Below are 15,427 nucleotides of genomic sequence, written 5' to 3' on the forward strand. Positions count from 1 at the left end.
AGGCGGAGTTTGCAGTGAGCTGAGATCCAGCCACCGCACTCCAGCCTGGGCGACAGAGCGAGACTCCGTCTCAAACCAAAAAAAAAAAAAAATAATAATCCAGTGACTCCTGAAACAGAAATACCCAAACAAAACTCAACTTTTTTCTTCCTTCTTGACAGATTTGAAGCTTTTGTTAGTCACACTGACAGCTGGCTGGCACCTAAGGACATCTTGACATCACTTAAGTTGTAGCCTCAACACCAGGTTTATAGTTCATTCTGTCTTTCCCAGCAGTGCCTGGCACATAGTATATGCTCCCTTAAAAAGCAGGGAGTGTGTAGAAAACAAATGGCCTATTTTATAAAACTCTAAATTTATTCAAAATGTTAAAAGATTTTGTTCTCCCTCCAAAATATTTTACAATTTAAAAAAATCAAAACTATATCCTATTTTGTCAGCCACTGTACAAGTTGCTATTTCCGTCTCAGGACTAGTCTCTGGCCCTCCAACACTCTGTCCCTCCCTCAATCCCTCCCCTTTTAATATTGCTGTTAAGTTTGTTTCTAAAACCCGCCACCCTCTCTCCCCACCCCATACCCTGCTCTGCTCTGCCCAGCCCAGCGTGGCTTCTCTTTGCGATTCCAGGCCCTTGGCTGCAGGTAAAGATGAACGGATGGGTGCGATGTACAAAGGCAATGCCTGAGGGGCAAGAGTACGCTTTGTGCTTCCGGGAGAATCATTTTTCTCTTGGTCAAGTGGAGGATCATTCTTTTTTGTCCCATGGACACCTGTTCTGAGCCAAATATTTGGCTTAGAGTTGCCTACAGCCATGCAGCTCTGCTTTCTCTGCACGTTCCTCTGGGCGTGGGTCCATGACAGACGGATCTTATGACTGTACCATTTGTTTGCCTGTAGACTGTTAGGGACAGGAAAGGGGCACATGACTAGAATGGGGCTTGATGGAGCCCCAACTTCGCAGAGAGTGGGCACCAAACCCTAGGGGGAGGTTTTGGTTTTCTAGTAGGTAAAGCCCGGGCCAACCAGGACCATGGAAGGTAGGGAAAAGGGGAGAAACATCTAACCATATAGCTCTGGAGCGAGCCATGTTCCTTCTGAAAATCCCCTGTCCATCCCCTCTTTTATTCTGTAGGTCCCAGGAGAATTCCAAAGAGGAGGAAGAAAAATAGGAAAAGGATTCTGTTCTGCTGATGGGAAAAGGCAGGAGCTGACACAGTGCTCAGGGCTGGGGAGAGGCCCGCTGCCATCTGCAGCTGTCACTGCTTCCCTGTTCTGTGAGGGAGGTTGAGTGGGACAGAAGCCAGGCCCTCAGAGGCTTCATCAGCTCTGTTCCTTGTCCTTGACTAATAAGACTGTATGCTGGCCCCCGCTGGACACAGATAAGACCACACGGTTCTCCAGCTGTTTGCCCGTCATCTCCACAGGGCTCCAGGCGTCCTCATCCTGCCCTGTGCCCAGCTGGTAGTTGGTGCCCATGCCCCAGGCGAAAACACGACCTGCAAGAGAAAGAAATGGGTACAGCTGTCTCCAGGATCCCCAGCCCACCTTTCTGTGGCAGGAGAAACCTGGGAGATGGGTGTGGACTGTGGCCTTGGCCAACAGCAGCTTGGCAAGGTCCCAGACTCTCGGAGTCCAGGGAAGTTGGGAGAACCCAAGGAGATGATGGATGAAAAAGAATGCTGTAAACCAGAGACCACAGTCCCTACACATTGCCAAAGGCTGCTCCTAGGTGTGGCATTCAAGACCCCAATCCCACCCTCTGTTCCCAGGATCAGCCACCTTTGAGATTGCCCTGATATTCCTCTGCCTGGAATGGCATTCTTTGCTTTTCACGAAGACTGGAACCTTCAAGGTACAGTGCAAGCCCCACTTCCTCAGGAAGTCTTCCCAGATATCTCAGGTCCAGCACCTCTGCCAGCTCCAGGCTTCTACAGGAACTCCATGGCTGTCCCCCTCACCCACTCAGGCTTTGGTGGTCACTTGTTCACACCCTCCTCCGCTATACTTGCTACAACTCTGACTACTAAGTCTTTTTTTCCCCTGATTTAGATTCTAAGTACAAGTCCCTGGGAAGTGGGAACATACAAGGTGATATATGAAGAGGTTACCCTGATGGAGAAAGCAGCCTGGGTTAGGAGTCTAGAGACTTGGGTTCCAGTCCCATTGCCTCCTTAGGCCTCAGTGATATCTCACTCTTTGCTATTTCTCTCCTCTGCATAATAAGTCACCTTTACTAAAATAATTTGTGTACTCATTTCATATTCATCAACACCAGAGCTTCTGAGAAGCAGGAACAAAGTGCCATCACAAACACTGCTCTCTGCACCTCGGCTCCACCTGACAGTGGACATCACAGCCTACTGGGGAATTGGGTAAGAACCATGACCCACAGGTCCCAACGAGACAGAGTGTAGGCAGCCCCACTCACCATCCTTGGTCACAGCATACCCCACAGAGGCCCCACAAGCCACTGAGGAGACAGCAGGCAGCCTGGAGATGAGGGTGGGTATGCTCTTCTCCTCAGCACCCTCCCCAAGGCCCAGCCGCCCATACTCAGCCCGGCCCAGGCTGTACGCTTTTCCTGTGGGAGGAGGGAGAGAGATGAACAATAGCAGAGGGCGTGCTACAGGCAGAATGGGTGGCAGGCTAGGTGAGTCCCCCTGTCCATGGAAGTGTGTCCCTGCTCCCGGGGCGATCAGAAGGAGATCTGCAGGGCCTCTTCCCAGTTTTGGAGGAGGCCTAGGAGAATCTCTACACAGGCCCCCATTGAACTCTAACTCGGAAGAGCACCAGGACTCTAGGAGGATGACAGTGACTCTCATGGACCCACGTGTGGCACAACCATGGAACAGACCCAGGCTCCAAGGACCATGGTCTCAGGAATCTGGCTAGGTCTAGGCCGGGGTACACTCCGCCCCCAAACTAGAGAAGGACGTAAAGGCCCTACCTTCTGAATCCATGCAGACTGTATGGTGCTGGCCACCAGAGAAGCCCACCCAGGACTTGGTGGAATTCTTGAAGGATGTTAGGTTCTGGGGTATGAAGCAAGATTCTGTGCCCGGAGTTCCTGGGGGAAAGGCCGGAGCCATCAGCGGTGAAGGTGTTCTGAGAGCTGCCCTTCTCAATCCCCTCCCACAGTGAGGCCACCTCCCATCAGGATATGGACATTTTCACTTTACAGATGACAAAACTGTGGTTTCGAGGGGTTAGACAACCCCGCAAAGGATGCACAAGGAATGAGTGGTAGAGCCAGGACAGGAACGCAGGCCACTGGATCACGCCTGAAGCTGGGCTCAGGGCTCACCAAGCTGATGGTAGTTGGAGAGGCCAAAGCCGTACACGTGGCCCTCGTGGGAGATGGCAAAGGTGAAATAGGCACCACAAAAGGCATCCTGGAATCTCACGTGGCCCCGGCTTCCCCTGGATTTCAGCATCACACACTTGGGGACCAGGAGTCGTTCTGCAGGCAGAGGGAAAGGCACAGTCAGTGACAGACAGACACACATGGCTTCCCTCTGCCCCAAGTTTAATTCTCCTCCATTATAAAAGCCCTTGAGGCCGGGCGCGGTGGCTCAAGCCTGTAATCCCAGCACTTTGGGAGGCCGAGACGGGTGGATCACGAGGTCAGGAGATCGAGACCATCCTAGCTAACACGGTGAAACCCCGTCTCTACTAAAAAATACAAAAAACTAGCCGGGCGAGGTGGCGGGCGCCTGTAGTCCCAGCTACTCCAGAGGCTGAGGCAGGAGAATGGTGTAAACCCGGGAGGCGGAGCTTGCAGTGAGCTGAGATCCGGCCACTGCACTCCAGCCCGGGCGACAGAGCGAGACTTCGTCTCAAAAAAAAAAAAAAAAAAAAAGCCTTTGAGAGGCTAAGTAGGGACTCTTATCCCTATTTTATAGAAAAGGAAACTGAGATCAAGAGAATGCAAGTGCCTTGCTCAGATTCCGACAGTTATTAGAGGTATCATTTACATAGAACTTACCATCTGCCTGATATTCTTCTCATTAACTCATTTAACTTCAGAGTAACCTAATGAAGTAGGTTTATAGGTAGGTAGACTTAATGATGAAGAAACTATGTTCAGGCCAGGCGCGGTGGCTCACGCCTGTAATCCCAGCACTTTGGGAGGCCGAGGCGGGTGGATCACGAGGTCAGGAGATCGAGACCACAGGGAAACCCCGTCTCTACTAAAAATACAAAAAATTAGCCAGGCGTGGTGGCAGGCACCTGTGTGTAGTCCCAGCTACTCAGGAGGCTGAGGCAGGAGAATGGCGTGAACCCGGGAGGCGGAGCTTGCAGTGAGCCAAGATCGCGCCACTGCACTCCAGCCTGGGTGACAGAGCTAGACTCCGTCTCAAAAAAAAAAAAGAAACTATGTTCAGAGTCCCATAGACAGTAGGTGGCAAAACTACCAGAGCAGTCTGTCTCCAAAGTCTTAACCAATACCACAAGTCCATCTGATGCAAGCCTGACCACAGCAAATCCTTCCTGCCTTTGGCCTTCACTGTGGGGGTGGCCTGCCAATTTGTCCTGCTGGAGGTACCAAGGCCACTTACCAAGACCTTGCCGGCCACCACGGTTGGCAAATAACTCAGGCACACGGCCTAGCTGGCCCTGTTCCCCGCAGCCCAAGGTGTAGAGGTCACCATCAGCTGTCAGCATCACCAAGTGGTCGTTTCCTGAGGATGAAAAGGTAAGGGATGCAGGCCACATCTGTAAGGCCCAAGGTTGGGCCAGCCCCAGAACAAGGTCCTCCAAGTCCTGCCCCGAGCAAGTACCCCCAGACCCACCTGAGGCCACCTTTACCACAGGCACATCCAGCTGCACCTGCACTGGCACCATGCTCTTCTTCATGGGCTCCAACAGCCCAATCACACCGTTATTGTCCTAGAAGGGAGGGACAGGGCACTTATCAGCCAGTCCTGCCTGCGCCATACCAGTGAAATCCAGAAGGGCAGTGGTACCAGATGGGGCTGGAGAGGTGGGCAGGAGCCGGGCCACATACTCAAATACTTATCAATGAAATCATTTATGGTCTGCAACTTGCATTAAAATAATCAAGGAGTCAGAGAGTGGATGTAAATAGAGATAAACAAGTCTGGCCACAAGTTGATAATTACTGAAACTGTGTGGCAAGTAAACGGGCGTTCAATATACTATTCTGGGCCAGGCATGGTAGCTCATGCCAGTAATCCTAGCACTTTGGTAGGCCCAGGCAGGCAGATCGCTTGAGCTCAAGACCAGCTTGGGCAACATGGTGAAACCCCATCCCCACGAAAAAATACAAAAACTAGCTGGGTGTGGTGGCACAAGCCTATAGTACCAACTACTTGCGAGGTTGAGGTGGAATAAATCACCTGAGCCCAGGAAGTTGAGGCTGCAGTGAGCTAAGATGATGCCACTGCACTCTGGCCTGGGTGACAGAGCAGGATCTCATCTCTAATTAAAAAAGAAAAGAGGCCAGACGTGGTGGCTCACGCCTGCAATCCCAGTATTCTGGGAGGCCCAGAGGGGCGGATCACCTGAGATCAGGAATTTGCAACCAGCCTGGCCAACATGGTGAAACCCCATCTCTCCTAAAAATACAAAAATTAGCGAGGCATGGTGGCGCGTGCCTGTAATCCCAGCTACTCGAGAGGCTGAGGAAGGAGAATTGCTTGAGCCCAAGAGGCAGAGGTTGCAGTGAGCCAAAATTGTGTCATTGCACTCCAGCCTGGGTGACATTCTCCATAAAAAATTCAAAATAGACGTGATAAAAACACACCCATCAGGCCTGGTGCGGTGGCCCACGCCTGTAATCCCAGCACTTTGGGAGGCTAAGGCAGGTAGATTGCTTGAGGTCAAGAATTCAAGACTAGCCTGGCCAACATGGTGAAACTCCGTCTCTACTAAAATACAAAAATTAGCTGGGCGTGATGGTATGCGCCTGTAGTCCCAGCTACTTGGGAGGCTGACAGCAGAAGAATCCCTTGAACCCGGAAGGAGGAGGTTGCAGTGAGATCTCACCACTGCACTCCAGCCTGGCTGATGGAGCGAGACTCCATCTAAAAAAAAAACAGTAAGAAGAAAACAATTTTAATACAGAATTTGGCCCTGGGCGCGGTGGCTCATGCCTGTAATCCCAGCACTTTGGGAGGCAGAGGCAGGTGGATCATCTGAGGTCAGGAGTTCGAGACCAGCCTGACCAACAGGGGAAACCCCATCTCTACTGAAAATACAAAATTAGCCAGGTGTGGTGGCGGATGCCAGTAATCCTAGCTACTTGGGAGGCTGAGGCAGGAGAATCACTTAAACCCGGGAGGCAGAGGTTGTGGTGAGCCAAGATTGCGCTTTTGCACTCCAGCCTGGGTAACAAGAGTGAAATTTCGTCTCTCAAAAGAAAAAAAACAAAAAACCAGAATCTGTTTTTTAAACTACACTCCTCTCTACCTTGGAAACTCTGAGATGCAGCAATCCCTGCCTCCACACCTCCTTGCCCCATCCAAGCCTCTGGGAAATGTGGAAGAGGCAGTGCTGGCGAGGTGAGGTGGAGACAAAGTCAGGGAGACGGGTGAAGACAGCAGGCCTCCTGGATCAGCCTCAACCCAGGGACATCCTTGACCCACTCGCTTCCCAGGACAGACACTTGATGACATTGGATTCAAGGAAGCAGCTGGTGGTGTGCACAGGCCCACATGAAGAAGCTAGAGTCCTGGGTCTGGGCCTCAGCTCTACCTGTGGGGTTTCATCTCCCCACTAGTAAGTACCACAGAGGCATGGAAGTGGATTATCTTTGGGGCCCCACCAGTTAATTCTGCCTTTCAGGCCCCATGCAGACTTCCAGACCCAGCCTTACCCGGAAGGAGCCCCAGAGGAAGACACGGCCATCCTCGGTGAGGGCTGCTGTGTGACTGTCTCCTGCTGACACCTGTACCACCTTCTCTTGCAGCTCCACTTTCCCAGGGATCATCTCCGAGCCCTCCACTGATGTGTCCCTTCCCAGGGCACCCTCATCATTGCAGCCGAAGGAATAGACCTGTGCCCAGGATGCCCTCATTAATGCAAAGTCTGGCCTCGCAGTCCATTCTCATGTAGGCCACTCCCCGCTTGACTAGCCAGCTCCATTTCCACAGTGAACATGTGTTGTTCAAAAGCCCCGCCCCAAGCCACCCAATCCCAGGCCTTGTCCAACCCTGTGCCAGCCCCCAACACCTACCTGGCCACTTTTGCTTAGACACACGGTGTGCATGCCCCCAGCCTCAGCCTGCACAACATCCTCTGGAATGGATACCAGGGCCGGCTTCTTCCTCTCCATCACATTCTCACCCAGCCCCAGCTGGCCCACATCGCCCTGGCCTAGTGTCAGCACCAAGCCAGGTTCTGTGCTGTGGGACCTGTGTGAGACTGAAGGGTGAAGAAGATAGACCCTGAGTGTAGAGGATGACTACAGCCAGGAGAGGTCACAGGCTCTGCGATCAGACAAACCTGGGCGGAAGCCCCTGCTCTGCCACAGACCGTTAGTATGAACTTTCTAAGTTTTGTCGTCTGTGAAATGGGGACAACAAAAGTACCTCTCTCACAGGATTTTTGTAGAGATTAAGAACTGAGCACATTATTCACATGAAAGGGGAGAAAGGGAAACAAGGAGACACTGGATACTGTGAAATGAATCTTGATGGAGAGGGCAAGAGGGGCTGGGTGCGGTGGCTCACACCTGTAATCCTAGCATTTTGGGAGGCCGAGGCGGGCGGATCACTTGAGGTCAGGAGTTCGAGACCAGCCTGGCCAACAGTAGCCAGTAGCCTATAATCCCAGCTACTCGGGGGGCTGAGGCAGGAGAATCACTTGAACCTGGGAGGCGGAGGTGGCAGTGAGCCGAGATCGCGCCATTGCCCTCTCTAGTCTGGGGAAAAAGGGGGACCCCAATCCAAAAAAAAAAAAAAAAAGAAAAAAAAGAAAAGAAAGCTAATTATTATTATTATTATTTTGAGACGGAGTCTCCCTCTGTTGCCAGGCTGGAGTGCAGTGACGGATCTCGGCTAACTGCAACCTCTGCCTCCTGGGTTCAAGTGATTCCTCTGCCTCAGCCTCCTGTGTAGCTGGGATTACAGGTGCCCGCCACTACGCATGGCTAATTTTTTGTATTTTAGTAGAGACGGGGTTTCACCATGTTAGCCAGGACGGTCTGGATCTTCTGACCTCGTGATCCGCCCGCCTGGGCCTCCCAAAGTGTTGCGATTACAGGCGTGAGCCACCGTGCCCAGCCGAAAGCTAATTATAATAGCAGAATCTGCACCGAAAGCAAGGGAGACTACGTGGGTCAGAGCACAGTCCCCAATCTCCAGCCTAGCCCTCCTCCATGCCCAGGCCGTCCGTCAGTGAGTAAGTTTAGCTCCCGGGCAAATCCACTGCAGAAACGGACTCCTCCCTCCGCCATCCAGTGGAGAGGCAGGAGGGGCAGGAGGAAGAGCGGCCAGCGGCATTTGCGGGAGGTGCACGCCAACCAGTGGGAGGCCCGGGGCCCTCTGTGGGCCAAACGCAGCCCCCCAACCCGCAGTCCCGGGCAGCCAATGGCGCCCAGCCCCTCCCCCGAGGATGTGGCCACTGCTGAGGAGCCCGCGCTGGCAGCACAGAGGGCGCGCCGGGCGCGGAGCCACCTGGTCGGGTTTTCTGGTCAGGAGGGCTCGGCCCGCAGGCACCTTGGCAGGAGCGGGCGCCAGGAACGCGGCGGGAGGCAGCGGCCCTCGCGTCTGCAAAAGACAGACACTGTCTGAGCCTAGGTCCACACTTTCCCTCCCAGTTTAGTGCTGTTTTTCTTTCCTCCCTGTGCCCCTCCGGGGTCCCAGCACAGAGGAAACCACAGCCACCTCCCTCAAATGCTGCCAGGCCATTATTTCATCTCATCCTCACACAGCCCAGAGCGGGTGGCGCTGCTCTGGCTGCCTCCATTTTATGAAGTTGATAATCCACACTGCAGGATTAAGTGACTTGCCCATCAGCTAGAAAGTGGCAGAGCAAGGACTTGAACCCATGTCGTAAAGTCAATGGTCCTAACCATAATGCATCACTGACGGGTGAAGCCCTAGGGTCTAGTTTTTTTTGCCAGTAATGCCTGAGTGCCTTGAGAGGAGTTTCTGCCCACTTTGTGCTTCTCAAAGAGTGGGATTCAATGAGCTATGGGAAACATTCCAGCTGGGTGGGGTCTCTGCTCATCCACACCCTTCAGTTTCAAGTGCCAAGAAGGAAGGAGCCCAGTCCTGGGTTCTTAGGGTTTCGAGGGGCCACCTGTACCCACAAAGAGGCCAAGGCCAACTTACCCTTCACCTTCTTGCTTTTGGGGATGTCATCTGCTGGGGGGGGATGCCTTCTTTTAGCTATGCGCTTGGGTGACATCTTCCTGTCCTGAAAAAGTCAAATACTACATATCAGAAATGGCAAACATTTTCCTGGGCCAATTAGACAATATTTATCAAAAACCCTAGAAATAGGTTAAGAGGAATTGCCCAACAATTGCACTTCTCAAAATGTACCCCAAGAATAGAATGGATGCACCCAAAGATCAATTACACAAATATTCTCTACTGTATTCTTTATAACATTGTAAAAACAACAAAAACAGAACCACCCAGGGGTTCAATAGTAGTGAACTAGTTAAATATGTGGTATATTCATGATAGAACAGTATGAAGTCATCAAAAGTGATGTTTTCAGAGATCAATCTATTGAATAGAAAGATGTTCCCCACTGCCAAGTAAAGCAGAATAAAAAACAGATGGCCAGGTGCGGTGGCTCACATCTGTAATCCCAACACTGTGGGAGGCCAGAGCGGGCGGATCACCTGAGATCAGGAGTTTGAAACCAGCCTGGCCAACATGGCAAAACCCCATCTCTACTAAAAATACAAAAATTAGCCAGGCGCAGTGATGGGCGCCTGTAATCCCAGCTACTCAGGAGGCTGAGGCAGGAGAATTGCTTGAACCCGGGAGCTGGAGGCTGCAGTGAGCCAAGACTGAGTCACTGCACTCCAGCCTGGGCAACAGAGCCAGATTCTGTTTCAAAAAAAGAAAAAACAAGGCTGGGCGCAGTGGCTCACACCTGTAATCCCAGCACTTTGGGAGGCCAAGGTGGGTGGATCACTTGAAGTCAGGAGTTCAAGACCAGCCTGGCCAACATGGTAAAACCCAGCGCCACTAAAAAAAAAAAAAAAAAAAAAAAAAAAATCAGCCAGGCATGGTGGTGCGTGACTGTAATCCCAGCTACTCGGGAGGCTGAGGCCTGAGAACTGCCTGAACCTAGGAGGTGGAGGTTGCAGTGAGCCAAGATCACGACACCGCACTCAGTACTCCAGCCTGGGTGACAGAGTGAAACTCCATCCCCCTACCAAAAAAAAAAAAAAAGAAAAGAAAAACAGCCTATCATCCTTTTTGTTTTTGGAAAAAAAATGCAGACACATAAAAATATGTGAGAAAAATCTGGGGAAGAAAACACATCCCATATTAACAATGGTAACCTCTGGAAAATGGTATTATAGAGAATAATTATTTGTTTCATTGTAACTTCCTATATTATCTAAGATGTTTAACAAGGAGCACTACATGTATTTTTCTTTTTTTTTTGAGCCGGAGTCTCACTCCCTCGCCAGGCTGGAGTGCACAGGCCTCTCAGCTCACTGCAACTTCCGCCTCCCAGGTTGAAGCGATTATTGTGCCTCAGCCTTCTGAGTAGCTGAAATTACAGGGATGCATCACCATGCCCTGCTTTGTATTCTTTTTTTTTTTTTTTTTTTTGAGATGGGGTCTCGTTCTGTTGCCCAGGCTAGAGTGCAGTGATCTCAGCTCACTGCAACCTCTGCCTCTTGGGTTCAAGTGATTCTCCTGCCTCAGCCTCTCGAGTAGCTGGGATTACAGGTGCCCACCACCACGGCCAGCTAATTGTTGTATTTTTAGTAGAGACAAAGTTTCGGCCGGGCGCGGTGGCTCAAGCCTGTAATCCCAGCACTTCGGGAGGCCGAGACGGGCGGATCACGAGGTCAGGAGATCGAGACCATCCTGGCTAACACGGTGAAACCCCGTCTCTACTAAAAATACAAAAAATTAGCCGGGCGAGGTGGTGGGCGCCTGTGGTCCCAGCCACTCGGGAGGCTGAGGCAGGAGAATGGCGTGAACCCAGGAGGCAGAGGTTGCGGTGAGCTGAGATCCGGCCACTGCACTCTAGCCTGGGCGACAGAGCAAGACTCCGTCTCAAAAAAAAAAAAAAAAAGAGACAAAGTTTCACCAGTTTGGCCAGGCTGGTCTCAAACTCCTGACCTCAGGTGATCCACCCCCCCAACCCCTGGCCTCCCGAAGTGCTGGGACTATAGGCGTGAGCCACTGCACCTGGCCCACATTTTGTATTTTTAGTAGAGACAGGGTTTCATCATGTTGGCCAGGCTGGTCTCAAACTCCTAATCTCAAGTGATCCACCTGCCTCAGCCTCCTGAAGTGCTGGGATTACAGGCATGAGCCACTGCGTCCGACCAATTACATGTTTTTTTTTGTTTTTTTGTTTTTTTTTTGAAGCAGAGTTTTGTTCTTGTTGCCTACACTGGAGTGCCATGGCACGATCTCGGCTCACCACAACCTCTACCTTCCAAGTTCAAGTGATTTTCCTGAATTTTGCATTTTTAGTAGAGATGGGGTTTCAACATGTTGGTCCCACTGGTCTTGAACTCCTGACCTCAGGTGATCCACCCACCTCGGTCTCCCAAAGTGCTGAGATTACAGGCATGAGCCACCGCACCTGGTCACATGTATTTTTAAAAATTTTAAGTCTGTTGTAAAAAATTAAAGCATTGAAGAACAACATTAAGTGAAATATCCATCATAACTCCATTCAACCCCGTGTAAGCACCAGTAACTTTGGTAATGTGTTACTGTTATAATCAGAGGGGGAGAAAAGCTATTATCTTTTCTTATGTGATTGATTTTTTTAGAGACAAGGTGCCACCACACCTGTAATCCTAGCACTTTGGGAGGTCAAGGCGGAATCCTAGCACTTTGGGAGGTCAAGGCGGGAAGATCGCTTGAGCCCAGGACTTCAAGACCAGCCTGGGCAACATGACGAAACCCCATCTCTATCCAAAAAATTACAAAAATTAGCCAGGCATGGTGGTGCACGTCTGCAGTCCCAGCTACTCAGGAGGCTGAGGTGGGAGGATGGCTTCAGCCTGGGAGGCTGAGGCTGCAGTGAGCTGAGGTTGTGCCATTGCACTTCAGCCTGGGTGACAGAGTGAGACCCTGTCTCAAAAAAACAAAAATACATGTGCACTTTAAGACAGCAGCTGCTGTGGGAAGGTGGTTCCGAGCATCAGCTGCCAGCATGTGAGCGTCATTCCTTGGGGTATTTCTGCCACTGCAGCCATCAGGCCTGCTGCTTCTGGAAGAACAAGTTTGACAAACATGTTGTGGTCTGGTTCCAGTCAAGCAACATTCTGGCACCAGTTCCTCATACTGTGCACCTGATGTCACCCAGCATGTGCCCTATTTTAAGGGTACAGCCGTTGTTAATGGAGAGTTCAAAGCCTTAAGCCTTGATGACTTTGAGGGGAAATATTTGGTGCCTTTCTTCTATCCTTTGGATTTCTTTTTTTTTTTTTTCAAGATGGAGTCTTGCTCTGTCACCCAGGCTGGAGTGCAGTGACACGATCTCGGCTCACTACAACCTCCGCCTCCCAGGTTCAAGCGATTCTCCTGTCTCAGCCTCCCGAGTAGCTGGGACTACAGGCGCCTGCCACCATGCCTGGCTAATTTTTGTATTTTTAGTAGAGATGGGATTTCACTATGTTGGTGAGGCTGGTCTTGAACGTTTGAACTCAGGTGATCCACCCGCCTCAGCCTCCCAAAGTGCTCGGATTACAGGCGTAAGCCACCGTGGTGGATTCCCACTTTAGCCACCTTGCCTGGATAAATACACCAAGAAAGAATGGCGGCTTGGGTCACATGAACATCACACCTTTGTCACATTTCACTAAGCGAATTCCCAAGACTATGGTGAGCTGCTAGAAGGTCCTGGTCTTGAACTAAGAGGTCTCTTCTTTTTATTTATTTATTTATTTATTTTTTGAGACAGAGTCTTGCTTAGTCGCCCAGGCTGGAGTGCAGTGGCGCAATCTCAGCTCACTGCAAGCTCCGCCTCCCGGGTTCCTGCCATTCTCCGGCCTCAGCCTCCCAAGTAGCTGGGACTACAGGCGCCTGCCGCCACGCCCGGCTAATTTTTTGCGTTTTTAGTAGAGACGGGGTTTCACCATGTTAGCCACGATGGTCTCGATCTCCTGACCTCATGATCCGCCCGCCTCAGCCTCCCAAAGTGCTGGGATTACAGGCGTGAGCCCAGCCCAAGAGGTCTCTTCATAATTGACCCCAGTGGAGTCATCAAGCACTTGAGTGTTTTTTGTTTTGTTTTGTTTTGTTTTTTGAGACAGAGTCTCGCTCTGTTGCCCAGGCTGGAGTGCAGCGGCACAATCTTGGCTCACTGCAAGCTCTGCCTCTCAGGTTCACACCATTTTCCTGCCTCAGCCTCCCAAGTAGCTGGGACTACAGGTGCCCGCCACCATGCCTGGCTAATTTTTTGTATTTTTTCAGTAGAGATGGGGTTTCACCGTGTTAGCCGGAATGGTCTCGATCTCCTGACCTCCTGACCGCCTCAGCCTCCCAAAGTGCTGGGATTACAGGCGTGAGCCACCGCGCCCAGCCGCACTTGAGTGTTAATGATCTCCCAGTGGGCCGAAGTGTGGAAGAAACCCTCCTCTTGGTGAAGGCGTTCCAGTATGTAGAAACCCATGGAGAAGTCTGCCCAGTGAATTGGACACAGGATTCTCCAACAATCAAGCCAAATTCAGCTGCGGAAGAGTATTTTCAGAAGGTAAATCAGTAGCTTGCCCATGTGTATCTTCACCTTCTCACCCCAGAGAAGAACCACAGTTGAAACCTGCTTTTATCATTTTAAAGATGATTATTTGTGGCCTGGAGTGGTGGCTCACGCCTGTAATCCCAGCACTTTAGGAGGCTGAGGTGGGAGGATCACCTGAGGTTGGGAGTTTGAGACCAGCCTGACCAACACAGAGAAACCTTGTCTCTACTAAAAATACAAAATTAGCCGGGCGCGGTGGCGCATGCCTGTAATCCCAGCTACTCAGGAGGCTGAGGCAGGAGAACTGCTTGAACCCAGGAGGTGGAGGGTGCAGTGAGCCAAGACTGCACCACTGAACTCCAGCCTGGGCAACAAAAGGGAAACCCAACCCCAAAAAAAAAAAAAAAGATTGTTTGTAGGCTGGGCACGGTGGTTCACGCCTGTAATACCAGCACTTTGGGAGGCTGAAGTGAGTGGATCACCTGAGGTCAGGAGTTTGAGACCAGCCTGGCTAACATGGTGAAACCCCTTCTCTACTAGAATACAAAAATTAGCTGGGCATGGTGGCAGGTGCCTGTAATCCCAGCTACTCGGGAGGTTGAGGCAGGAGAACTGCTTGAACCCAGGAGGCAGAGGCTGCAGTGAGTGGAGATTGCACCACTGCACTCCAGTCTGGGCAACAGAGCGAGACTTCCTCTCAGGGAAAAAAAAAAAAAAAGAGAGAGATCAGGCCGGTGCAGTGGCTCATGCCTGTAATCCCAGCACTTTAGGAGGCTGAGGCAGGTGGATCATGAGGTCAGGAGATCGAGACCACCACCCTGGCTAACACGGTGAAACCCCATCTCTACTAAACAAAATACAAAAATCTAGCTGGGCATGGTGGCGGGCGCCTGTAGTCCCAGCTACTGGGGAGGCTGAGGCAGGAGAATGGTGTGAACCCAGGAGGCGGAGCTTGCAGTGAGCCGAGATCCAGCCACTGCACTCCAGCCTGGGCAACAGAGCGAGACTCCGTCTCAAAAACAAAACAAACAAACAAACAAAAAATTAGCTGGGTGTGGTGGCGTGCTCCTGTAATCCCAGCTACTCGGGAGGCTGAGGCAGGAGAATCGCTTGAACTTGGGAGGCGGAGGTTGTGGTGAGCCGAAATCGCACCACTGCACTCCAGCCTGGGTGACAGAGCAAGACTCCGTCTCAAAACAAAACAAACAAGAACAAAAACAAAACAACAACAACAAAAGAGATCAAAGCTGTATATGCAGTCACACCAAAATACAAACACCAAGTATGACATAAACAGGGAAAGGAAACCATCTACGGGTGATCAGGAGGGGCGGCAGTAGGAAGATGCAGGGCAGCTGAAAGCCTCAGTCCCTCCACACTCCTGGTCTTTTAACTGCTGCTGCTGCTTCCCAAGACTTCCATGTCTTCTCCAGGCTGCTGGGAATACAGACATGCTCCCCAGCTCTCTAATTCTAATTCAGCCCAAATTGTGTCCAATGCCTTTTATTTTCCTCTAAACATACAGCTCTGGAAATAAATTTATATATATATATATATA

The 15,427-nt window shown here is 51.2% G+C and overlaps 1 protein-coding gene and 1 pseudogene across 4 annotated transcripts in view; one reads left to right on the top strand and one right to left on the bottom strand.

Annotated features, from left to right (window-relative positions):
• Positions 1–228: 228 nt before the first annotated feature.
• The window catches only part of RCC1 (regulator of chromosome condensation 1), a 26,849-nt gene continuing 11,650 nt past the window's right edge, over positions 229–15,427 (bottom strand). For 2 of the 4 annotated variants that reach the window (XM_023219451.2, XM_023219450.3), the window contains exons 2-11: positions 9,300–9,384; positions 8,682–8,732; positions 7,199–7,386; positions 6,839–7,018; positions 4,794–4,890; positions 4,560–4,682; positions 3,305–3,460; positions 2,948–3,067; positions 2,429–2,581; positions 229–1,496 (exon numbers count right to left, since the gene is read on the bottom strand). In XM_023219451.2, the coding sequence (XP_023075219.2) occupies positions 1,321–1,496; positions 2,429–2,581; positions 2,948–3,067; positions 3,305–3,460; positions 4,560–4,682; positions 4,794–4,890; positions 6,839–7,018; positions 7,199–7,386; positions 8,682–8,732; positions 9,300–9,375 (1,320 nt within the window). In that variant the 5' untranslated portion in view covers positions 9,376–9,384 and the 3' untranslated portion in view covers positions 229–1,320. The remainder of the gene's footprint in view (positions 1,497–2,428; positions 2,582–2,947; positions 3,068–3,304; positions 3,461–4,559; positions 4,683–4,793; positions 4,891–6,838; positions 7,019–7,198; positions 7,387–8,681; positions 8,733–9,299; positions 9,385–15,427) is intronic. The other 2 variants (XM_023219452.2, XM_023219449.2) reach the window with 2 other exon arrangements.
• LOC111547492 lies at positions 11,886–13,885 on the top strand (annotated as a pseudogene).

Source organism: Piliocolobus tephrosceles, chromosome 1 (genome assembly GCF_002776525.5).
Source record: "Piliocolobus tephrosceles isolate RC106 chromosome 1, ASM277652v3, whole genome shotgun sequence".
In the NCBI taxonomy this organism is placed as follows: domain Eukaryota; kingdom Metazoa; phylum Chordata; class Mammalia; order Primates; family Cercopithecidae; genus Piliocolobus; species Piliocolobus tephrosceles.